A 26599-nucleotide genomic window follows, 5' to 3' on the forward strand; every position below is an offset into this window, starting at 1 on the left:
TGAAGTGATAACTGATACTTTGGAAGTGAAGGATCACTGAGACAGTATAAAAAAAAAGAAAAAAAGACTAAGGAAACTTCAATCCATATCTAAAGGCCTAGTAACAGTGGCAAGAGAGAAAGAATCAGAGTTCACAGGAGCATCCGTTCAGTAAATATTTATCAACATCCACCATGTTCCAGGTGCTATGATAGATGCTGGGGGCATAAAGAAAAGATAGAAGCCCTACCCTGAAGATGCTTATAGCCGAAGGAAGAGGCACAAATAGATCATTTCAATATAGTTATTGATGGGGCACTATAGAAACATACAAGGGGGAAACCTAGCCAAACCTAGGAAGTCAGGAAATACTCACTGAAGGACATAGTGTCTGATCTAAAGCTTCAAGATTTGGTAAAATCATGCAAAGAAAGTTGGTAAGGGCAAACCGATGAAATCAAGAGAACGTTCTAGACTTTTGGAATGCTAAGCAAGATAATGGATATAGAAAAGGACTGGAAGAAGCTGAGAGGCTAAAGTGATTTAAACTGGAAAATGTTATTCTTAGAAGAAAGTAAGATGGGAAAGTGAACAAGGGATTTTTGGTAAAAACTTTACAAAAGGTTTTGGGGGAAATGTTACAGAAGAGACTAGAAGAAGCTGCCAGGTTATATGAGGATGTGGGAAGAGAGATGGGTAAAGTAACTTGTATGAAGTTTACTAAACTTTATGTAATTGTACCCTTTAATCTCCTTTGAAAATTTCTGTAAAATAGAAAATACATGCATTATTTTCCAAAGAATCTTGGGCCCAATTTTTTTTGGATGCAATACCATGCTGAGACTAGCCCAAGGTGACCCAGTTATAAGTGACCATAAAAGTCTGGGAAAAGTAAATTTGTAAGCACTATTGGCCATGAAGAGGTCAAGAAGCCACAAGACTTAGCATTTATGTGGCCACTGATGCCCTTCAAGTAAACTTTTAATAGAAATGTAGGGGTAGAAAAAAATTGCCAATGGTTCACAAGTGAAGGGTTATAGGAATGACACCAAATTGTTCGTTCATTCAACAAGTGTTTATTGAATGCCTACTGTGTAGCAGGAAACATCCTAGGCCCTGAGCAATCAATGGTGATCAAGACACAGATCTAAGAGCTTTACAGTCTAAAGGAGAAAGAAGACAAGGAAATAGACAGTTACAGTGAAATTAGTGCTAAAACAGAGCAGTAAGAAAGCACATGGAAGCTTGACAGTGAAAGGAAGGAGGAACAGATGGCAGTAACTAGATAGAAGATAGTACGGAGGCAAAATTTACTTTCTGGCTGAAAGGAATTTGAGCATGTTTGTGAGCTGAGGGGGAGAAGCTTGTGGAAAGGAAGAAGATGGGGAGGGGGAAACAGAGGAGGGTTGTTGGAGGAAGGTCTTGGGGAAAAAGATCGGTGAGGGTGTAAGTGTTGGACTTGGAAAAGAAGAACAGTTCTTTCTGTAAAGAACCAAAGCAGGAAGAGAAGACAAAAAATAATTGTGATGCAGAAGGGGAACATAAAGAAATGTCCTCTACCTTTTGCCATGATACAGGCTACGGCGCTTATTAAGGAACCAAAAACACAGTTGGGGGTTTTAAGGATGGTGCAAAAGTTCTGAAGTAGGCAATGTGAGAATTAAACAAATGAACTAATTAATCAATTCCAATTCCTACGATTACACAAATGACAGAAGAAGCAATCAACGATTAGTTGCTGGCTTTTTGTTTAGATCTGGGAGTTGGAACAGCAAGTGAAATGTGAGCTGCACTTCAAAGAATTCGATAGGTATGAATTAAACTAAAGTAAACCTTTAAAGGAATTATCCAAAAAAATCAATAAACGTACACCCATACAGTGTGCAATTGATTATAGATTACTTACAGCTTATACAGCCAATACAGCACTCCCATGAGTTTGAATCTGTCACCATTCCTGAGCAGCAATGACAGAAGCTAAGAGGCTCACACACAGAAGGCCGACAACAGAAGCCAACAGAAACAAAGAAGAACTCACAGGTAGAGAAATTATATAGATCAGAAGATGAGGTAATGGTTAAGAAAAATTTAAAAGCTGAGATATAGTGTGGACTAATGATAAGCCTGAAGATAACTGATGTAATGTTCCTGCCTCCCCCTTTTCCTTCCCTCAACATTCTCTTAGCACCTGCTTTATGCCAGGTACACTGTGAGGCACAAAGAGAAGATACGATTCTTGCTTATAAACTCAAGAGTATGTTCATGTACCCACAGCCAATGTTTACAACAAAAGAATAAAACCGAAAGCTGCTTTGAGTTTTGCTACTCAAACTATACATGCTTCTATAAGACATTAACCACAAAGCAAAATTATATGAAAAGTTCAACAAATTCTTCAACAATCAGCAAAAGGTGCTATCAGAAATGGCAGATTAAAGACCCATAAAATAATATGTTCTAACTTAATAAACTGCTGTGTATCTTGGCTTTATCACGATGTTACATCTGACTTTTCATTAAACGGTTGGATTAATGCCAACAAAAAGGCAACGAACTGCAAATGACAAAGCAAGATAACCAGAAACTAAGTGCTAGAAAGTATTTCAGCAGCAAATTGATAACAATTTTAGTGATTCCTACAACAGTAATAATGCATATTTATTGAGCTCTTACTTGAGCGAGGCATTGTGCTAACTATATTATATACAATATATCACTAAATTTGTATAACTTCCCACAAAAAAAACTACCTATAAGGTAGTCTCTAATATTATCATTTTACAGACAAGAAAACTGAAGTTTAGAAAGATTAAGTAACTAGGGAATTAAGGAGCCAGACTTGAACTCAGATTTGCATGATTCTTAAAAATCCATGCCTTAATCACTGTATGATTCTGATTCCCCAAAGAATGGAATAGTGCCAGGCACATGATGGACACTCAGTAGTACGTGTCATTGAAGGAATGAACGAAAGGATATAAAACAGCTATTGCAAAGTGAACCCAAATATGGAAAATACAAGTGGAAAAGCAGAAGCAATACATTAAGGATTCACTAAATCACCAACTCAAACTGTGCAGCATAACTGGAGGTGGAGGTGTCTGGAAAGCGGCCGCAACTGACAGAATGGCCTAAAGTGCTGTTACAGGAGATGTAATGGTTCTTTCTGAGTGAAAACTTCAGGCTATATCAATCTGCAAAGCCAAAGATGGAAACACCACCAGTCAGTTCAGAAAAGGAACTGCAGACGCTGATCAGAAAACTCTTTCCCACATTTTCCCAGTATGGAAAGGACTGGTGCTGTATGACATACAAGTTAAACCCCCAGGTTACCTTTAATTCTATCACCTTTTTGGGGTTTTGGGTGGGTTTGTTTTTTTTTTTTCCAGAGCAAAATAGATTCACACCATGAATCTGGTACCTACCAACTCTTTTTTTTCTTAATTGTAGTATAATTAACATACAGTGTTCTATGTAGTTTCAGGTGTACAATATGACTCAATTCTATATATTATGCAGCACTCATCACAGTAAGTGTACTCTTAATCCCCTTTATCTAATTATATCACCATTAAAATGGAAGAAAATCATGTGTACTAGAAATATGATTACATTCTAGGACTATCCAGATCCCTCTCTTTTTTTTTTTTTTTTAAAAGATTTTATTTATTTATTTATTTGAGAGAGAGAATGAGATAGAGCATGAGAGGGGGGAGGGTCAGAGGGAGAAGCAGACTCCCTGCTGAGCAGGGAGCCGGATACAGGACTCGATCCCGGGACTCCAGGATCATGACCTGAGCCGAAGGCAGTTGCTTAACCAACTGAGCCACCCAGGCACCCTAGGACTATCCAGATCCCTCTTCTAAAAGATTCCCACCAAGATGCCTTTTATTGGGTCCACGGACATGTTTTATGTCACTGACTTCCACCAAGATCACCAATGACAGGAGTAAGGGACAGCACATATCCCAAGAGCAGCCAATCTATGAAGAGCAACTTATGGCCAACAACCTATAGGGGCCTGGCATGGGAGATCTGCCCAAGAAGAAATGTATCTAACTCAACCAATCAGATTTTCTCTTACAGGAGTCTGAACTCAGGCTACACAGAGGGAAAGTCAGCTGAAAAACAGAGAAGGCAGGCAGCAGAAGTAATGAGGCAGTTATAGCCATACAGAGAAGATACAGAATGAGGTGATTATTTTAAAAATAAAAAGTAAAAGCAGAATCTGCAAAGGGCCAATAGCAGCACGGAAGTAATACTTCTGCTGCTAAGAGGGCCACACCCAGTCACTAGAATTGCATTCATTTTTTTCCAGTTTCTATTAAGACCTAGTTGAAATCTGTATGGTGAAGCCAGTTTGTACATAAGGTCTGGCCACTTCAATCTCCCTTATTTCCCCACATAAAGCTATCTAATAAACTTCTCATTACTAGCTACAGACCAAGTAAAACTCTGTCTTGCCTGCAACCAAAAAAAAAAAAAAAAAAAGTGTTGTACAATATTTTTACATATGAGTGCACATGCACTCACACACCTGCAGTTAGATGACAAGGCAAACTGGGTGGTGGGTAGTAATTCAAGCATTGTGGGTCTTATTTCCATCTTGTAGCATCTGTGATTTGAAGACACGGTTACTTAGCTCTAGTTAACTGTTTTAGAAAAAAAGGGCCTTCAAAGAAACATCTTCAACCCTAAAATTTAACAATTCCTATCATTACAATTGTGCACTTAAGAGATTAAGAAGCGATCCAGGGAAGTTACAGGAAACAAAACCATCTCCTCCTCTTGTATGTGCAATGTTCTGTTTGTGTCCGAATTTTATGGCAAATAAGTGATTTTGTTCTCTCATATCACAAGAAACAACAGTTGGCTAGTCAAGATGGCCAAGCAAAGAAAGGACAAATTGGAAAAACATGAGAATGTTTTGAAAAAAGTTTAACTTGAGGATATACTGAAAATTACTCATAAATTTCACTAAGTGTGTTCTTGCCTATCTTTATGATAATCCCATTAGCGTATCTTATCACCTCGAAGCCTGTTCACTCAAAGGAAAGGAGAATGAAGCTCAGAAAGTCTCAACCATCTACAAATGCCCAACACATTTAATTCCAAGGAATTCTAAAAATATCTAATGATCAAAAGGCTTGAAAGTGACAAAGCCACTCCCCTAGAGAAACTTATACAAAACGCCCCTAACTTATATGTCAAAAATTCAAGAAAACTACATAAAAATCATTTCCCTAAAAGTATAATTTTTTTCATATAATCCAATCACTTGTGCACACAGTATTTTCCTAGTCTTCACTATTTTTTTCTTAGAAGAAAAGTATTCCTGACTTTTCCTTTCTATTCAAAATAAGTGCTACCAGTCACAACTAACAGGTATTTTGGGGTTCAGGTCTACCAAAGCACCAATCTATGCAAGAGTCTCAGCTACTTTAAAAAATACTTTTGCACAGCTTAGAAAGAAAGTCTGACTAAAAGCCACAGTTCCATTTCTCAGAGCTAATTTATTTTCAGGATAATCCCACAGATAGAAGAGATTAAAAACCAATATTCAAAACCTGAGTTGTAAAAACAGTTCCATGCACTTGGGGTTCATTTTGGTGTAATAACTTTTCCTTTGGACATAACATCATTACACACTCTTGTATTGAAAATGTTATGAGATTATATAAAGCAGGGACACCCAGATAGATTATATAAAGCAGGGACACCCAGATAGGTTGCAAGTTATTATTGCTCAAGCATTCAGGGTGAGGGTTTTTTTGGTTTATTTTGGTTGGGCTGTTTTTTCAAGCACATCATTCTATTCCTTAAACATTATAGTGTTTCGTGCGACAGGAATATGCTCCAGATACCTGGCACAAGTATTTGAGTATCAAAATCACTAAAAAGCCACACAACACAGGTGTTGGAAGCCCAGCACTTGATCTGAAGTTCAGAATATGAAGGTTCATCCAAACCTAGGGACAAAGGCTCTCTGATGTTGCAAATTATACAAGTCCTTAAATACTAAAATTTTGTTTGTTTTTTAAAGATTTTATTTATTTATTTGTTAGAGAGAGAGAGTGTGGGCGAGAGAGAGTGAGCGAGAGTACAAGCAGGGGTAGCTGCAGGCAGAGGGAGAAGCAGGCTCCCTGCTGAGCAAGGAGCCCGATGAGGGACTCGATCCCAGAGCACTGGGATCATGACCTGAGCTGAAGGCAGCCGCTTAACTGACTGAGCCACCCAGGCGTCCCAATACTAAAATTTTTATTATCTTATTGTTAAAAAAGCAAAATCAAGAACAGTCAGGTGTGTGGGTAAAACCTCTCAGCAGATAAGCTAACAGTACTTGGGCCTCAGCTGAAATCTGGAATACTGCCACTAATGACTACCAGTGGCAAGACTCTTGAAAAAGTACCATTTCTTATCTCTTCATGACACATTTACCAACGAAATTCCTGACCTGGCCCAAATCATGCTTTCCCTAAGAATCCACTAGTTCCATAACTGAAGCTTTCTTTCAAATAGTACTGCACATACACTTTTGTTTTATAGAAACATTTCAGCTATGTTACTCAGTTTATATTTGTTCCATGTCAATATTCTGCACATGACCAAAAATAAAATATTCGTGTGATAGGGAAGATACTAATGAGAATTTTAAGACAGAGGGGTTGTTCTGGGAAGTAACCATAAAAATAAAGCCTAACTCAAAATGAATGTGCTTACAACTACCTAATACCTTTTTCAAGATAAATGAAAAATGTGAGTAAGAATGGTAAACTAGTAATACCTGATCAGAAGAAAATTGACAGCAAATAATAAAACAGGTGTCTTCATTGCCCCAATTAAATACACAGCAGCAGTTAAAATCTGATGTGTAACAATAAAGTTCTCTCTTCTAATGCACCCCTTTCAATTAAACTTTAAGTGGTAATAAAAAAAATTACACATTTTAAAATGCCATGAAAATCACTTACAGTAACCATATCTAACATTTATTGTAACATGCCAAACACTATTCTAAATATTTTACATGTACTTTTCATTTTATCCTCAGAACCCTATGAGGTAAATATTATCCCCTTTCATAGGTGAGGTAACTAGGGCACAGAATGTTTAAGTAACTTGTACAGTCACACAGGAAATAATGTGTGGGTCAAAAATTTCACCAACTAGCTCCAGATCATTACACCAAGCTGCCAATAAGGTAATATAGCGAATGTGCTTTGCAAATGGTAAAATGTGCAAAAAAAAAAAAGTAACGTCCACTGATTAAGAGCACATGCTTTGTAGTCAGATCTAGTGTCAAGTCTCAATTCTGTAATTTACTAGCTAAGTGATCTTAAGTAAATCACTGAACTTCTCTAAGCTTCAACTTCCTATTCTATAAAACAGAGATAATGAAGTAACAGTTCTTATTGGCGGATTTTACTGGTGGATCTTCTCGGTAGACGAGGGGCATTATGCATGGAAAGGATTAGCAGAGAGCTTGGCATACAGTAAGCACTCCATGAATGTTCATTATTACTATCTAATACTAAGAGTTCTGTTTATTATGACAAACTCTCATTTTAGTACTGATTGCATTTTCTAAAGTAAGTAAAATCAACATGGAGGTAATAAAAGTTTATGAAATTAAGACCCAAAGTCTCAAAGTATACGACAGCACAATTTTAAGATGGAAAAGGCTATCATTTACTTTAATATCATTATCAAGTTTTTATTTGAAGTGCCTGGGTATACATGAAAATGTGCTAGGCACTAAACAAAATTATCAAGACACAGTCCCTGACTTCAAATACAATCAAGCAAATTAACTCTGCTGAGTGGACACAAACAGCAAAACCTCCAACTTTGGGCATTTTCCCAACCAGACACAACTATGGTCGTCATTAAGTTCCCCTCTGCTTGTGGTGTGGTAGTAGTGAATACATGCAGAAGAAGCAGTTCAAAAATAAATAATAAACCCCACAAATAGAATTTAGAGTGATAAAGATTCAGGAAGAAATGAGCTGACTTTCTACCCTCTTACCTTCTCAAAACATTTTGGCTATCTTGGTACTAATGATCTGTTAATTAACCAGAAGAGAAAAAAGGAAAGAGCCAGAAATTCAAAAGACAACTCAGGGTAAAATGGTACAGAAACAAATTCTAAGAGAGAGGAGGAATGAAGTTCAAAGTTAGAAAAGCCAAAATAACTGCAGGTGAGTAGCATTCTATCATGCGCCTAATGTCTTAGAAACCAAACAAGTAATAGCCATTCTTAAGATTGCTGATCCTTACTCCTTTCCAATCCTGAGGTTTCTGTTAGCTTTTTAAAGTCAGAGAAGAAGGAAAAAATAGCACAGGGTACAGAAGGATTTTGTCCAACAGAAGAGCCAACATCATACTGCCCATATCTTGGAGCTCAGCTTCTGATTGACTATGAGAGCCACAGCTAAATCATAATCCTGGTAATCTTCAGATTCCATTAAAAAGGTAGCTTCTAAAACTCCTAAGTACGGATGTAGAATATTTCCAGGAAACCTGGAAATCTAATTTCTAAAGTTTAAGAAGCATTTTTCAGTGGTCATGTTATTTGAAAAGATCTTTCGCAACTTCACAACAGGAAATGATACCCACTCATGCCTCTCTCTACCTCCATACCTTCTTGCCATAACACCTATTGAGAAACTCCTCTGTCCATACCCACAGTCTAAAACCATAGCAAAACCACAAAATTCCCTGCTACTGCATCCATAGGCTCTTTAAAGCAAACTGAGTAGAAGAGCCTATAGATCATAAAGCAGTATTACATATTCCTAAAAAAAAAAGGGGGGGGGGGGACTTTTCAATAATACCAGCAATCTGTGTCGACCAAAAACTTAGCTATCTACAAAAGTAGGCCAAAAATTAAGGATGGGTAATTTATATATTCTGCAAGAATATATATATTCTTCAAGAAGAAACTTTTCTTCCTGAAGTAGGGAGGAAAGAGGGGAAAAAAGAGAGACATGAACAAAACAACAACAAAAAAGGTTATTATGCATTCAAGGTATATCTCTAAGTTCTACTGAACACTTGCCCAGTGTCAGCCATGCAGCTCTCCCTTGCACTATCCAAACTTATGAAGTTGAAATGCAAGCCATACTTTTTATTGTTTCTCCTCTTCCACTGCACTTAGGTGTGGAAGGTATCTCAGGAAACAAGATGAGTTGAATTCTATAGGAAAACTTAATTGATCAAATAACAAAGGTAGATATAATTTGTAGCTCGAAATAGGTTTTAATATAAAACCTTAAGAGCCTCAGGCCTAAGCCCTCTGAGAAGACAGAGCTCATGAGTCAAAATAAAACCAAAAAGTAAGGATGAAGACCAGAAAGAAATAGGAATTTCTAGAAATAGAATTTCTAGTAACTTCTTACTTGTTCATCCTACCTTTCTAAACTTGTCCTGGTTTAGCCTCTAACTCTTGTCTGCCATAATCCATTAATTTGTCTACTATGATAAAATATTCCTACTCTCTCCAGGCAATTCTAAATTAGACAGACACATCCTGACATAGTGCTATTTTTTCCTCTATGACCCAGATGAAACCTTTTGACAGTCCTTGGGATCCTCAATACTGCCTTCTAAATTCCCACTCTGTGGCCCTAGAGTTATGACAGAGGAGACAAACTGTGAATGGTACTGTGGAAATACGTGAGCTGCAGTAAAGGAACTCTAGCAATTGGGCTCCCCTCCACCCACATCAGGCTATTTTTCTTTTTTTCCCTACAGTATTTAAAAAGTAAAGTAGAGAGCAAGAGGCTGACATGCAGATGAGAGGCTACAGCAAAGAGCCACCCCCAGCTTTTTAGGAATACTCGTATCTTTTCACTGGTTGTAGGCACTTAAGTCTGGAAAATATCTTTGGAATATGTCTTGTGTGTAAGAATGCATAAAAGATAACACCTTGCAAAAGTCAAACATACAGATTTAATAATGTGCAACTAATGAAGATGGTTTATAAATGAAATACCACCTACACATTTAGTTCCCTAAATATATTATGCTATTAATCATTAAAGTTAGATCTATAAGTACAAGTTTTCCATATGTGGAAAAGTAAATCTGTTTTTAAATTAAAGAGAAATTATCACTCTAATTCTTAAAAATAAAACTATCAGGGTAAAATTCAAGTGTAGCTGCTCATAGTCACTGAATAAACTTAAATTTGATAAAACATTTAAGTTTCAACCAATGCACCTTTGTTGAAGCACATTTAGCTGAAATAACTTTGAGTCTGGTTTATTTCCATCACATATAGTACATTTTTCCAACAAGAGCATGTACATTCAATATAGAACATTTCCAGCAACAGTTACAGTCTTTCTACTTTCCTTTCACAGTATATTTTAGTGCAAAGCACTGGGAAGGGTAAATGTTTTTCTAGCTATAGAAGCATTTTATTATGACCTTGTGGATCTTCAACATTTTAAAATTTTATACAAAAAGTATATAGATGGACAGGGTCCCTCCTAAGTACAGGTGTGAACCTATATAAAAACATGGTATATTCTCTGCTGTACCTTTTAAAATTATAATTTGAAAAAATTACTAAAAAATAAAATATTCCCTAAAAAGTACAAAATATTGATACACAAAAACCTGCCCAATATTTCATAAAGATAGATGTACTTCTGTTTTTCCTAAAATCTTGATTACAAAAATGGACAAGAATTCATTATTTTCCAAATTTTACAGTAGGAATCAAATATCATCTAAAGTAGTCATTTAAGATTTTACTTGGGAGACAAAATTCAGGGTTTCACTCCCATCTTCCTTTTTTAGCAATATTTAAAGAAACAAACTAATATCATAAGTCGTTGTGCATGGATTGTCTGCATCCATAAAATATCAGTAAGCTATTTACTACCTTCATATTAACATTAGTAAATGTGTAGTCTTAAAAAAAAAAAGAAACTGAAAAATTAAGTTGCATCTATTATTAAAGTGCTTTGTATAAAATTTAAAGAAAAAAAGGGGAATGTTTAATTTTCATAAAAACCTCAGATGTTTACAAATAAAAAGGGTAATGATCCATGGATGAAAATGAACTGGAACTTTCCTGCAGTATATATTTTAGAATGAAACTTTCAAACATTTAAGTGCTGGAGAACAAGTTAGAAATAAATGAATGTAAGAATAATTACAAATATTTAGTAGGCTAAATATTTATAATATGTTGATACTAATTTCTCTTTTGGTCCTAACATACACTCACTAGGAAATATATCTGTACAATCCAGATGAAAATTTTGCCAAATAAAGTGAAACAAAACTAAAATCACTAATATATAGTCTTTTTGTCAATTAAAAATCACCAGTGGTGATATATATTCTTCAGGTTGTTGATCGCTTTAATCAACAAATTGTTTGGAAAACAAACTTTGCAACGTTTTTGTAGAAACTGTAGACCAAATGCACAAGGTCAAGGGTGGTTAGCTGATGGACTGTGATGACAATAGGTAATGTCACAGCTACTTGAAAGTGCTGGGAGAGGCAGTGCCTTAGAAACAAGTGGTTAGATGGTTATTATTTTAGTCAGAAAACAGCAGTTACAGTCGAATATTTATGAAATTGTTTTTCCTTTTTTTTCTCATAGTACCATTTGAAGACGTTTAGTGGTTCTAACACCAATTTAAAGTCTTTCCACAAAAATGAACTCCAAACCTTTTCGTACATCACTTGAAGTTATCTGAGGAGAAATGGGAATAAATGAACACTTTTGAGTTTACCAATAAAACCTTGTTTTTAAAATTACACAATAGTAAATGACTTCTAAAGGATGGTTTCATCTCAAGTTTCCACACAAATAAAAAATGTGGGATACTCAAACCACAACATTTAACCTACTCAGCACTCAAACTAAGTATACTGCTTTAAAACCTGAATCCAAAACTAATTTAATACTAATTAAATATATTAAATGCCTTAATACAGGGAAACAGGTACTGAAGGTAAACTTTTAAAAATATAGAGAGACTTGCAAAAACAAGTATAGGGAGTCTACTCCTTATTTTATATTGCATTTTAAAAATCTACATTTATTCCAAAACCTTCTAAAAAAGTAAAATTTTTTTCTTTCTTCCCAATAGGGATTTTCCTTTTCTTACAACGCACAACCACAAAAAACCAAAACAAAACAAAAACAAACAAAAAAAAGCCCTACTTAATAATATTAACTATGTTGAAATGATCACAAAAAGTCTATTTAAAACAAAATGGAAAAGTAAGATTTGAAACCTATATATTCACTTTTTCCACAGATCAAAACTAAAAACAGTAACTAACGCATACTCCCAAGGAGAAGGGAAAAAAAAAAAAAATCCAAACTTTTGTCTATAAAGTTTCCCCTTTGACTGGAAGCACTATGTTAAATGTAAATAATAAATGCTAATTGTTCTAAATTCAATTTGGGGATTTTTTTTTTTTCTGAGTGCAGCACTTTATTTAGCCATCACAGATTAATTTTTACAATAATTACAGTGCCTCAAAAGACTTTTTTCCTCTAATTATAGCCTTCACAAATTCATTCTAATATATTTCACTTTTTCTACAATGTATTAATTAGTAGACTAGGTCACTAAACCGAATTAAACCTGTGCAAAGTTAGTTAAACAGAAGACTTCTACTGTAAACATAAGCCAATATAAATGTATATATTTTACAACACTGGGAGGAAAGCACTGACCCTGTGCCATCTACCTACAACTATATTGCATTGTCCTGTGAAAGATAAGTTCTGAAGTTAACTTTTGTTCCCAAGCCACTGGAATAAAGGTCACTGAAGAGGTAAATGCAATATGCACATTACTCTTGCAGTTCCCATTGCCATAAGATATATGGAAGCAAACGTGTTAAAAATGGAACCAGCTATAAATTATGGTCAAATGATTTTTTTAGTTCGATGGGGGGAAAAAAGCAAAACTCTGTAACTGTTCCTCACCAGACAAGAGCCTTAGATCTTGTACTTCGGCCTTTGGTTTTGTTTCCTTCAGGTGAATTGGAAGCATTTGCCTTATGAGTTTTCTTATGATGTTCAAGATAAGTCTTTTTGGCAAATGCCTTTCCACATTTATTGCATCTGTGAAGAGAAAAGTTTTTTGTGACTTTTACTTCAATACCAACGTCAGCTACTTCATACTTTTTACTAGGAGAGTTAGAAGTGCCATCATGTTTTGAATCACTATGTTTTGCCTCATCCCTCGAAGGGCCTCTTTTTGCCACTTTATTTAGAACAAAATCAATGGGCTTCTTTATAGCTCTGATCTCTAAACTGGCTGTTATTTTCCCAAGATAGCGGGATGACTTTTTATGAACCACAGTTATATGTCGTATCACATCACGCTTCCGACGAGTTTCATAAGTGCAAAGAGGACACTTGTAGAATTTAACATAAATGTTATTCCCATCTGTGTGCAACTCAATGTGTTTAGTCAAGTTCTGTTTGGAAGTAAACTGACGTTTACAAAGTTTACAGTAAAGTTGCTTAAAGTCAAAGCCAGCTGAAAGTTTTGGTTTCCTGGTTTTTTGCTGGCCACCTGCAGCAGACGGACTAGTTGATTTAGGGCTTTCAGAGTCTTGTTTAACTTTATTTTTCTGTGCTGCCGGTGTGTTCTTTTTTTCATTTGAATGATTTGTTCCCTTTAATTCATTCTGTGGAGAATGGGTAATGGAAGGGGGTGAAGATTCTACAGAATCTGCTGGTTCAACTTTAACTTTTATTTCTGAACTGCTGGCAGTATTATTAGGGCCTTTCTCTCTTTTAGAGTTTGTTCCAGAAAGAGTTATCTTGTGGACAATTTGCATATGTCTTTTAAGCATTATTTGTGAACTATATTTCCTCTTGCAAAGAAGGCATTTGCATGCAGTTAAATTGTATTCAGCCTTTGAAGACGACTTTTGTTTTCGAGTCTTAAAAGATTTTTTAGGAGAAACAGAATCCAGGAACAAAGGTTGCCCAGGCTTTGTTGCTATATCAGGAGTAATTGAATCCCTCCTTAGTCCTCTATGAACTTCATCAAAATGCCTCCTTACATTCGCTTTTGTAGCAAATGATTTACAACATACTGGACAACTCCTACTTATTGGAACTAGAACATTCTTACTGCGTCCTTTAGAGGACTGGTTTGGATTCTTTCGCGTTTCAATGTACTTTTTTAGTTCTTCCATCTTTTTCTTGTGTACTTTTCGAATGTGACGACGAACACCTCGTCTGGAATTGAATTCTTTTCTACAAAGACAACATATCAACTGGTGACCAAAATCAGAATTGTCAGAAGTTTCCAAGTCAGGCTGTGATTCCTGAGGTTGCTCATCAGATGTAGGTGCAACTTCATCTGCAACAATCTCAACAGGAGGGGGCTCTACAGTTTCCACCTCTGTATCTGTAACTGGTACTGTTTTAGACTGTTCAGTGCTGGTTTCCTGTATTTGAACTTCGGCCTGTTCAGGAGTACTGCTTGACTCTGTGACTTCAGTAGGATTATCAGTCCTTGAAATATACTGAAACACTGCATTTTGATTAGTTTCTATGGGTTCTAGCTTAATAATATATTCTCGCTTGTCCACACTTGGATATATGGCTTCTAGGAGATCGTTTATGGCTTGGCTTTGTTTATCATTTACATCAGGAAGGTCTGTTAAGGAAAAAACAACATTTTAATCTGAAATAATGTGCCTGCTCTAGCTCTCTAAAATTTAAAAATGTATTATGAACCTCTACTTTAAAATTTATTACTGGTTTATATTTATTTTTAGAAGAGCATTATCTACTTTTCCGTATTTTAAAACTAGAATTAATTAAACTAAAATTAATTTAAAATCTCATCAATGTACACAAATGTTAAGGAATAAATGCAATCTGAAGAGCTACTTCCACTCCTAAGTGCCCTTAATACCAAATATATAAGCACATGAGTGTCCTAAACAATTAAAACAATATTTCAAATTTTTAGTCTAAAATTTTCAGCCTAGCAATGGCATATCAAAGTTCTCATAACCGAAGATGGATAAAACATCATGAAGAACGTACTATTATATATAAAAATGATTTTTTTTAGAAAACATAACAGCATTCGTATTAACTTAATCCATAATAACCTAATCTACTTGTAGAGAGGGACACTTAAAGATCTTATGGAAATGGAAAAGAAAGATTTGTAGGATATAAATATGAATATATTTGAATGACATGTAGACAAGTGTTTGCTATTACAGGGCTTCTCAACATGATACCATCCCATTCAAACAAGTGATTAAAAACTATAGATTTATTCCAAAAACAGAGCTAGTTTTATTTACTTGTGCAATAATTCATCCCCTATAGGCAACCAAATATTCCTACTATACCAGATTTACCTAACACTGGTTATGTTTCCACATACAATTCTAAAATCTAGCTACAAACACAGCATCAAATCTGATATTTAGAAAACAAGATTAATGATTCATTATTGCTCTTCTAGTAATCTTCCCATTTAAAAGGGATAAAGTAGTGTCTATAAGGATAACACTTTCACAGAAGTATTTCTAGAATGAGTATTGCCAAGAAAAGTATACAATAATCCAACAAATCCATTTATTTATATTTCTAAAAGTCAACTCTACACTAAAAACAAGAATAACTACCAGAAATATAACTAATTTTCTACTAGTACTTTATTAAAAGATAAGATTTGAAACTAATCCCTACAGACTGCCTTTTCATTTATATCTCAATGATAAAAACAAGTATAATAAGATCTAACAGTACTAGGAAAGATTTCCAAAAACGAAATTTTTATTTCAATTATGTCCTATAGTATACTTTAAATCAGCTTCATGCTAGTTATTAAGTAGTACTTTTGATATTTGGAGTTTTCATTTCATTCCCATCCCAAAAAAGTTAAGTTGAAAAGTGCACAAACTCCACAATGCAACTATAGTATCAAACTGACAAAATAAGTTCTGTAATTTGTAAGTCCACAAAGAGTTAAACCCCTGAACAAGAAATAATGAAAGTAACCTATTTCTTATTAAAATATTTTAAGGAATTTATATCAGTTCTTTAAAGCAAGAAAGTAATACCATTACATATACTGCTAACTTAATCATACAGAGGCAATACACTTAATCCAACATTCGGTTCCACAAAGACTTTATTAGCCTACAACCTGCCTTCATCACATAAAGCTACTTCAGATCTCAAGCCGGCCTATAACAGTCTCATTTCTGATAAAATGATTGAGTTATAAATAAATTTCACTGAGAACAAAACTGATCTTCAAATCAAGACCCAGAAAAAAATAGAAAGGTTAATATTTTTTAATGCTCTTCACCATCCCCAAGAAATCAACTCATTTACTCATTCTTTGCTCTAACCTTCTCACTTACTTAAGGATAATCTTAGTAAATTATCAGTCATAGGTAACAAGTTGTTAAAAGAAGTAAAAATGAAAAATACCAATACCCCCTTTAAAGCACTCATATTTTAACTTAGAAAAATCCTGAATATAAACTATATGGTCCATATAAACATTCAAAAACAATATCCAGTATCTTAATATAAATAAATATACTCATAAAGCTAACCTCATATATCTTTAGAAAAACCCAAGTAAAAAATATGGAAGTACCTAAGAAAATGAACATTAAGTCTAATATTTAATTTTATTCCCCATCAGTAAATTATTGATACCCTTTTAACACAAACGTACAGCTGCAGTATAAGAATACTTAACTGTAAAATGTATAACTGAATATATGAATAAAACTTACTGTCATCCATCTGGAGACTTGGTGGGCAGTAGAATTTTTTATGGGTAATTAAATTTGGTAATCCTCTGAAGAGACTGCGGCATAATTTACATTCAAAAATAGTGTCCACGTCTTTTAATAAAATGTGCTTAAGTTGTTTAGTTCCTAAAGGAAAAAAGAAAATAAAACTTAACACAAAAGGTAACTTTAACATACATTTTTAAACTGGGCAACCACTGTTGACAATCCAAAGTGCAATTACGCTTCGCAAACAAAATACAGGCATTGCCAATTTCCACCATTTGTATTCAGAACTAAGTTATAAACTAAATTCTAAGTAAAATTCTATCATCACCTGGATATTATGACAGCTAAAATTGATATTCTTTTTCTAATTCAGCAGCCAATCAATTCTTAGAATATCCCAACAGTGGTTCCAACACCTGGCTGATCATCACAATAAACTGGGAATAAAGATGTACATGACCCACCTCTAGAGATTCTGATTCAATAGATCTGGAAGGGGAAAGAAGAATTAAACATGCCCCTCCCCCCCAACCCCTTACTCCTTGCCAAAGTTTCTGGCTGGTTCCTATAGCTCCCTTCTGCATTAAGACGTGAACATGGAGTTCTGTAATATGTTTTCCCCTGATTCCTTAAAAAAAGTCAAAACTGTGTCACAAGATTGCCTGTGACTTTTCTTTAAACTCAGCTCAAATTACTTCAGGTTCTGGGCCAACATGGAATTATGGTCATTGAGTGTCAGAGTACAGAATCCTTATCCATAATTTGAATTTTGCTTAGGCCTCTTGATACCACTATAAATTTATTCAAAGCCTTTCTCCCTCAAAAACTCACTCCAAGTGCAATTAATTAAATATTGATAGTTTACAGTTTAAACTAATTTAAAGCCTGTCTTCCCCACTAGATTATAAACTCCAAAGCAGCCAAGACCAAACCTGTCTTATTTACAACTACGAAGTATTCAGCTCTAGCAATGCTCAATAAAGATTAGTTGAAGAAATGCCACTGATATAGGGAATCTAAGCATTATGACAGAAGATCAAAAGGCAGGAAAAAAAATAAATGGCATTGAGCATCCAATCTTTAAAATAAAAACATCCACCAGGAATAAAACACAAATAGAAGATCTTTTATCATTATTTCCTACAGGTTTTTGCCACAGGTAAATTGACAAAATTGATCTGCCATGCTTTACTAATTAATTAGCCTTTAATTTCCTCAAATAAAAAAGATGCTAATAATATTGACTTCAAGAGGAAAAAACAAATGTGTCCTGAAAAAAAACTTTAAAACTATCTAGGTACAAAGTGTTCTTCCATCATGCCACAAGTACTTGACACTCTGTTAAGCTCTGGGACTACTAAAGAGTAAACACACTATACTATCCATCTTGTAAAATGAACAAACCAAACCAAACCTATCTTAGAGAATCATGAAAGAAAATATGAACCTAAATCCCAGAAAAATTAAATTACACATCTGGGCTTCTACTGGGAAAAAATAAATATAATGAAATCATCTCCACCATTTCTCAAATCCAAATCAATGGTTTACTGCACTAAACCATATTACCAAAAATCAGAAAACATAAATTTAAAAAGATTCAGAGGACAGCCTGAGTATTATTCTTTATATAAAAGTAAATTCATACACACAAACACACACACACGCACACACGCACTTTCTTAGTCCACTTCACATAACAAAATATACTGGCAACAGACTGCTAACATGTTTAGTTCATAGTTCATCTCCTAAGTGACTGACAAACTATGAGAGGTAGACTGATGACAAAAATATTTTATTTTTTTAAAATAAATAAAAATCTTTATTCAACGTCAAAGACAGCTTTAGAAAAATTCAGTATTACTTTACTTGCCATAACCTCCAACTTTTATAACCAATGTGAAAGGGAATAGATTCTGATAAGGTTTTGATCCATAAAGTGAGTATATAGGGAAAATCAATTTTAAGATAGAAAAAAAATGCTTAAATGTGAAATATTTTAGATAACCTCTCTAACATATCTACATATAATTCTCAAGTATAGGTAAGTGTAGCACCAGTAAGAAGAAAACATAGAAAATTTTGCACACTTTAATTCTAAATTGAAATACCTGCTAGACCCATACTAAAGATTCAATTCTGCCTTTAAAGATAGTCAAAAAAGATTGAAGAGGAATGCAAAAACAAGCTGAACTAGATTTAACTTAAGAACTCAATTGAACATTTTTTTTTTTTTAAAGATTTTATTTATTTATTTGAGAGAGAGAGAATGAGAGACAGAGAGCATGAGAGGGAGGAGGGTCAGAGGGAGAAGCAGACTCCCTGCCGAGCAGGGAGCCCGATGCGGAACTCGATCCCGGGACTCCAGGATCATGACCTGAGCTGAAGGCAGTCGCTTAACCAACTGAGCCACCCAGGCGCCCTCAATTGAAGATTTAAATAGAAAGTATGAGGTTATACATAAAAAACAGTTACTGCTAAAAATATAAGACTGCATCCCTAAATCAGAGATCTCACTTTGTCCACCAGGTTCTCTCAACCATAAAAATTAATTAATTAAAAATTTAAAAATCTATACAGAGAGATACTCTTTAGTCCTAGTTATAGAACTAGTTATATTCAGCACAGTGTATATCCGTTTCCAATAGCATCCCCCTAAAAAAATCTCTGGCTCTAACCTTAACTCATCAATCTTATCATTCACAAATGCTTCCCCCACCGCACCCCACCTACACATACACATACACACATACAAGCACAGTTGTGCTGATGCAGGTACATCAAATTTCTTTCATAGCCATGGGTTCACCAAATTGTTTCTCTCTCTCTCTCACTTTTCAGGCCTTCACCTATGTTTTTTTTTTCTCTCTGCCTATAACAATCTCCCACTTCCCTGGTCTGGCTCACTTCTAGTAATCCTTCAAACTCCGGAGCACCTGGGTGGCTCAGTTGGTTAAGCGACTGCCTTTGGCTCAGGTCACGATCCCGGAGTCCCAGGATCAAGTCCCAGGATGGTGAGTCCCAGGATCGAGTCCTACGTCTGGCTCCCTGCTCAGTGAGAAGTCCGCTTCTCCCTCTGACTCCCCCCTCCCCCTGCCCCCGTGCTCTCTTTCTCACTCTCTCTCTCTCAAATAAATAAAATCTTAAAAAAAAAAACAACTCCAGGTTAGAAGTCGCATCCCCCAGGAAGCCTTCTGATTCCTGTTTTTTGTTACAAATTCTTCACCCCTACTCCCACAGCACCCTATACATCCATACTATATTATCCCACTATCTTGTAATTAATTATTTTTCTGTAATCCCATTAAACTGGAAGCTCTAAAAGGACAGAGAAGATACCTTTAATGCTCATCCACTATATTCCCAGCCCTCAGGACTATGCCTGATTGAGGTTTGCTAAATGACATACTAGACAGCTTTATGTTTAAGGAAACGGTCTCTATAAATTAGATTTTTTTTTCGTCTATATAAAGTTGCCTGGTAAGTCAAAAAAGAGACCTCAAAGATTTTCTAATTCAACTTATACAATTTACAAATGAGAAAAATAAGATGTTGCCCATTCCATAAATACGGACAATAGAAGTTTTTCCCTAAGTTAGTTTTAGTTACCATTTAAGGTTTTGTTGTTTTTCCCATGTGGTCATAATGGCTTTGGTCATAATGGTCTCATCAGCTACCATTTTGTGACTGCTTTGCTTACTAACAATTAGACACAGCCAATCAACTGTGCCTCTGTCAACAGCTAAAACTTTCATCACCTGAGACAACAGACATGGTCATCTAGACAGCAACATTGAGTTCTTCCACTGCCCTGGATCCTGAAAGAGACCCATGCAATCTTACTACTAATTATTCCTTTTCCTATATTAGTAACTTTTTCTTGCACTGGGTTTTAAAACTATCTTAGAAGTCACTGTTTACTGATCACATAGATCATTAATCAGTATCTTTCAAAAAAAAAAAAACACAGCCCACTAAGGGTAAGGCTTTTGATGCCTAGAAATTAACTAATTAGTGAATATTTCAGATTCTCATAATAGGTGCTCAGTAAAAATTACCTAAACCTCATCAAGGGTTTAGTCATGTGCTATTCCTTAATATCAAATACATTGTATGTACTGAGAAAAATGTTTACAAGATTTTTTTCAAAAGGAATCAGTATTCAGTTTTACATTAGGATGGATGGCAATCACTTTACATGATGTGATATTAATTCTAACTCTTCTGTGCCAAAGATAAGCTTTCATTTTTTTCTTAATATATGGATATGTTGGTCAATGACCATTTTAAGTTGTAGCAATAATGATTTTTAAATGGTATACTGCTTGCTTTATGATGATTCACACATGAGCTCAATCATTTTTAGCATGAGTGTTTAAACACAGTAACATCTCAACACTGCAAGCAAATCTGTAATTCCTGTCAAAACTGATTTCCAAGGCCAGTATATGAAGGAAATTTCTAACTGATCATCCCTTAACAAAAGTTCTTAAAGGTTAAAAAATAGGGAAAACTTAAGAAAATTTAAATTGCTTTCTTAAAACCACCTGCAAGAGTTGGTTAAAAAAATTACTAAGTTAGGGGCACCTGGGTGGCTCAGATGGTTAAGTGTCTGCCTTCGGCTCAGGTCATGATCTCAGGGTCCTGGGATTGAGTCCTGCATCGGGCTCCCTGCTCGGCGGGAGTCTGCTTCTCCCTCTCCCTCTGCCTCTCCCCCTGCTTGTGCGCTCTCTCTCTCTCTCTCTCAAATGAATAAATAAAATCCTTTAAAAAAATTACTAGGTTAATTATGGAACACTGCCACATACTACAATAAATTTAGAAGCAGAATAAAATTATTCTAGTGCCTACTTGGTGAATCTTTAAGTTTAGTCTCACAAACATTTATTGAACACCTATTAAATATGAGGTTGCAATGCTATTCACTGGAAACATGGGAGTGAAGGATCTGATCTGTGCCCTTAAGAAGTTCCCAGACTAATATAAATGTCTGCTCTTCTAGGAATATAGCCTCAGATGACATTCTTTGAAGAATGTAAGAACAACAAATCAAACAAATCTACATCTGTCTTATTCATCCAAAAAATATCTAGTCTGATTTTAAATTTCCTACTATTGTGTAATAACCAAAAACAAAACCCATATCATACAGCACTCTCTTATGTATCCCTGATAAATCACATTTCCATCCTAAGTTTTTGTCTGCCGAGTCAGGACTGAGGCATCGCCATCCAGGAACAGCTTACACTAAATGCAGGTAATGTTGTTTTAAACAGTACAAAACCAAAACGAAACAAACAACTCTTCTAAGATGTTAAATGACCAAACCCAAGATGATAATGACAAGAGCAAATACAACACAAAGCTAATTCTCATTTTTCACTACCATTTACTCCTCCCTAAGAGTCAGAAAAGATGCCCTTCCTTGCACATAGCAGTATTTTATAGACAGATAATTACATATTATCTTTTTACAATATATTTCAAGGTTTCAAAAAAACGATGTCAACTTCACATGAAAGACCAGTTTTGAATACCAGACTAAATAATTATCCTTCTCTTTTCTCCCCATTTTTCTGTTTCTAATCGTAGGGCATTCAATAGCTCCTTTGCCTCCACCAGAAGATTAAGAGACTGAGAAAGAATATTAAGCTCAATTAAATCGATTTTAATAAATGTCTCGTGGAAGTACACTTTTTTGTTGTTGTTACTTACAACTCTGTTTCAGTTCAGGGAGAGAAGTCAGGAAGAAAGGAAGCTAAAATAAAAGTGTCAATAAAAAGGAGAGAAATTTGAAGACACCAAGTCACAGATGTGATCCTAGAAGGATCAACAGAGCTAAGGCAGCGCTCTAGCAAAAGGCAGGGCCCAGTCAAGATAGTACCAGAAGCCAGGGATACAGAGCAAACAGCATGTCTCAAAGTCATCCAACCATCAGGGATGTCAGAGTACAAAATCTGTAGGATGGAGCAAAATAGGCAGTCTTCTAAAAAAAAAATGAGGTATTTATCTATGGACAAATGTCAAACAACAGTGAAATGTACTGTTAATAAAGCAAAAATACATAACAGTGTGCAGATTCAGCTACCATTCACACTGGGGAAAAAAGTGAGGGATATATGCTTGTATATGTATACAGGGTCTCTGGAAGAAGACACACAAATCATGTAGCAGTGGTTGCCTGAGCAAAGAGACTTATTTTTGTATTTTTATATATCCTTTTATACTTCCTTTTTATTTTTAAACCACAGGCACTTATGACTTAATCCAATAATATTACTTATTCCAATATAGGAATATTACTTAATTCCAAAAAGAAAAATCTATTCAAATTAATTTACAAATGAAGCAGCCAGAAATAAAAAGATTATCAGAGGTCAAGAAAGATTTATCATTTAAAAACAGAAAAACAGTCCAAAGCAAAAACTGAAATGTGAAGCAAAGAGAACAAGTCAAAACTGATCAAGCAGTTAGTACAGCACATGTGGGGCTGGTAGACCTAAAAAAATGAGTTAACTCCTTCCTCAGCCTTTCAGGAACTTCCAGCTTGGGTAGGAATTAATACCACGTCATAGACAGCCCAGTGTAGACAGGAGGTGAGTCACTTAGAAATGATACAGTAACTGAAGACAACTATCTGAGCTTAAAGATTAAGCTAGATATCCTAACACATTACTCATGTCCCACCTGACTTGGCCTCTATAGGTTAACAAGAGCAAAAGCATAGACTTCGGATAGTTCTTTAAATGCAATGTGTGTGACCCAACTATAATGGAAAGAGTCTAGAAAGGAATGAGTCATTGAAGGTGTGGTTGGGAGTAGAATGGGACCAGGAAGAACTTAGGGGTAAGAATGGATCTTCGTCCCTAAGTCATGTGGCCCAAACTTCCATTCTATCCTCCCAAAGTTTCAGTCAGCCAGGCCTTGGATACTTCAGTGCTAAAGAACTACCTTAGCAAACTTTAGATTACACGGATATATAAGAGATTACAATCTTGAGGAAATTAAAATTGCTTAGTTCTGAGACACATTAACAAAGTAAAAGAATTCCTTTTCTTAAATCCAAAGTAAGTTCTTTGTCCTGCTAAGCATATTTCTAAATCACTTCTAATTTAAATTATTGGGTACTCAGAGTTAAATTTATAGTATTTTCAGAATTTACCTAAATAAAACATAACTCAGAAGGCAAATTTGAATTTGAAAGGTCAGAAGGGGGCATTTAAAAAAGAACATTTTACCCATTTCACAGACCCTTTTCTTTAGATTGTAAAGAAATAGGAAATACAGAAAACAGACATGAGCACAGTGCAAAAGGAAAACAATTAATTTCATTTCTAAATATTCATCTTCCAAAGTTAAACACGGATTTTGAGAACAGGATCTTCTTGAAAAAGTATATTTTACAAGACACAGCATTTATGATGAACCAATTCTAACTTCTTAATCAAATAACACTATAATAAAGTGAAGTAGTATAAAATAATCTTATTCATTCCAAATTTTGGATTTTAAAAAAGAAACCTATAGGGGTGCCTGGGCAGTTAAGCTTTGACTCTTGATTTCAGCTCACGTCATGATCTCAGGGTCGTGAGGTTGAGCCCCGCATCCGCCTCCACACTGGGTGTGAAGCCTGCTTAAGATTCTCTCCCCCTCCCGCCCCTCTCTCTCCCTCTCTTAAAAAAAAAAAAAAAAAGAAAAAGAATAACTAAAGCAAAGAACATAACTAAATGTGAAAAGCTACTACCTTCATTTCCATGAGAAAGAACAAAAAGAATTATCTACTAAAAGTAGCTAAAAAAACTCTTACTATGACCAGAAACTAACCATTCTTCCGTTATGCCAGAAATATATTATAAATACTGCCCCTAGTAAGTAAAATTTTAATTGTATTTATCATAGGAAAACCTGACCTATCAGTTACTTCTGTTAATGAAGGGCAAGTATCAAAAATAAAAACAACAAAAAACACCCTAGAATAGGTTATACCACCATTCAACATGAGCAAGGCATGGGTATACACTCAATACTTACTGAATTAAATATACATAAAAGCAATGCCATGAGAACTATAGATTAAAAATCCAAGAAATAGATCTCAAAAAGTCAGAAATAAAAACAATTTTTATTTTAGATTAAGGAGCAATCTATTTCTTAGATCCTAAAATAAAGCACATATATGCTACTTCTCTTTACAATGACTTAAAAACAAGCACCTCAAAGCATTTATCAATACAAAACAAGTGGTTACATATAAATACCTTTTCCTTTTAATCTCAGAAATTTTTCATTAAAATAGTAAGCCTTAGAATAATAACAAAAGATATTCTAATCCTTTAAGTTTCCATCAGTTAGGTGTCCCATCAAGCATGTGTGTTTGCTTATTTATATCTGACTCAACAGTCTGCAATGTCAGAGAAGACAAATCTACAAAAGGTGGATAAGTGGATCATAAAAATCACAGCAACCTAAGATCTCACTGAGAAAGGAGTTCCAACAGTCCTCAGTCATATATATGTAGTAAGCAACACCTATTTTAAAGCATTGGACTGCAACTGCACATTATTATACATGCAATTGTTATAATAATCTAATAGAAAGTAAAGCTAAACAAATGTATCCAAAGAGACCAGGGACTGGAATAAGTATTTTTCCTGTCTTGTGCTCTATCAAAGATGTTGAAACTCCAGGATTAGACAGGAGAAGGTGAGTCACATAAACAGAGACGATAAAGTAATTAATCTAGAACAAGTGACATCTCAGACATTCTGAATAAATAATCTACTCTGCCAATGCTTATAAAGACCCAGTATAAGATACTAGTGCCCATTGAGGGTTTACAAAGATATGCCAAAAAATAACAATAAATTGTTAAGAAGAGGCACATTACTAATAAAGATACCACATATATTTCTTTAAATCATACTAAATAATTTTATTTCTATATTAATATATAATATATAGTACTGACAAAGAATCTAGATCAAGTCAATATTTATTCATCACTTTTTAAAAATATGACAATTAAAAGTATTCTATAAAACCAATGTATACATTTTAATATTTTTTAACAATTAATTCTAAGGATTTCTAGGTAGTTTTTAACTATTATGTGAAGATTGAAAAATACATCCTAAAACATTCATACCTGATCGAAAGCACTCAATTATTTGTTGAATACCAGATTTGGATGTCTGTAGTGGTTGCTGTAACAAAGGAGCATCTCCAGGTTCCAGGATATAAACTACATGGAAGACAAACACCCACCCCAATCCCCACAAAAAAAGGGTTATTTAAATCATTTACTATTGAAGTAAAACAATGGTTTGCTACAATCATGTTAATGATAATCACACTTGTTTGTATATACTTCACCATCATCTTTGTAAGGCAAAATGAAATAATGGGAAAAAAATAACTAAAATTATTCTCAATTCAAGGCTAAATTAAAGCTACTTAAGGCTTCAAATGCAAAAATTTACTATTTTGGTATTATTTACTACATATTCGTCATGTTTGCCTTTTTATTCCCCTTGAAGAGGACCCTCTATATTTAATCAAAATTCTAGGGCAATGATGTCCTAGCCACATCTCATAAACCATTCCAGAACCCTCTGGACAATCTAGTACAGCTCTCTGGGCAATTATGAGAGCAAAACTCAAAAACCACTCACTGCCTAAGGAAAGAACTAGTGAAGTGCAGAATGACAGATGTTCAAGAATGTTCACTGCAGCACTCTGCAGCACTGTAAATAAGAAAGAAAAAATTTCAAACAACTTAAAAATCTCTCAATAGGAACCAGACTAAATAAACTATGAAATATCCCTACAACAGAAT

General features: G+C 34.8%; 1 protein-coding gene across 6 annotated transcripts in view; it reads right to left on the bottom strand.

The window, feature by feature from the left end:
• Positions 1-26599, bottom strand: part of ZNF800 (zinc finger protein 800) — a 48798-nt gene that overhangs the window by 16236 nt on the left and 5963 nt on the right. For 2 of the 6 annotated variants that reach the window (XM_036095994.2, XM_036095995.2), the window contains exons 3-5: positions 25910-26005; positions 16756-16899; positions 12944-14636 (exon numbers count right to left, since the gene is read on the bottom strand). In XM_036095994.2, coding sequence (XP_035951887.1) covers positions 12944-14636; positions 16756-16899; positions 25910-26005 — 1933 coding nt within the window. Of the gene's footprint in view, positions 1-9911; positions 11693-11720; positions 14637-16755; positions 16900-25909; positions 26006-26599 lie in introns of those variants that run through there. The other 4 variants (XM_036095997.2, XM_078059535.1, XM_078059534.1 and 1 more) reach the window with 4 other exon arrangements.

This window comes from Halichoerus grypus, chromosome 12, assembly GCF_964656455.1.
Source record: "Halichoerus grypus chromosome 12, mHalGry1.hap1.1, whole genome shotgun sequence".
In the NCBI taxonomy this organism is placed as follows: Eukaryota; Metazoa; Chordata; class Mammalia; order Carnivora; family Phocidae; genus Halichoerus; species Halichoerus grypus.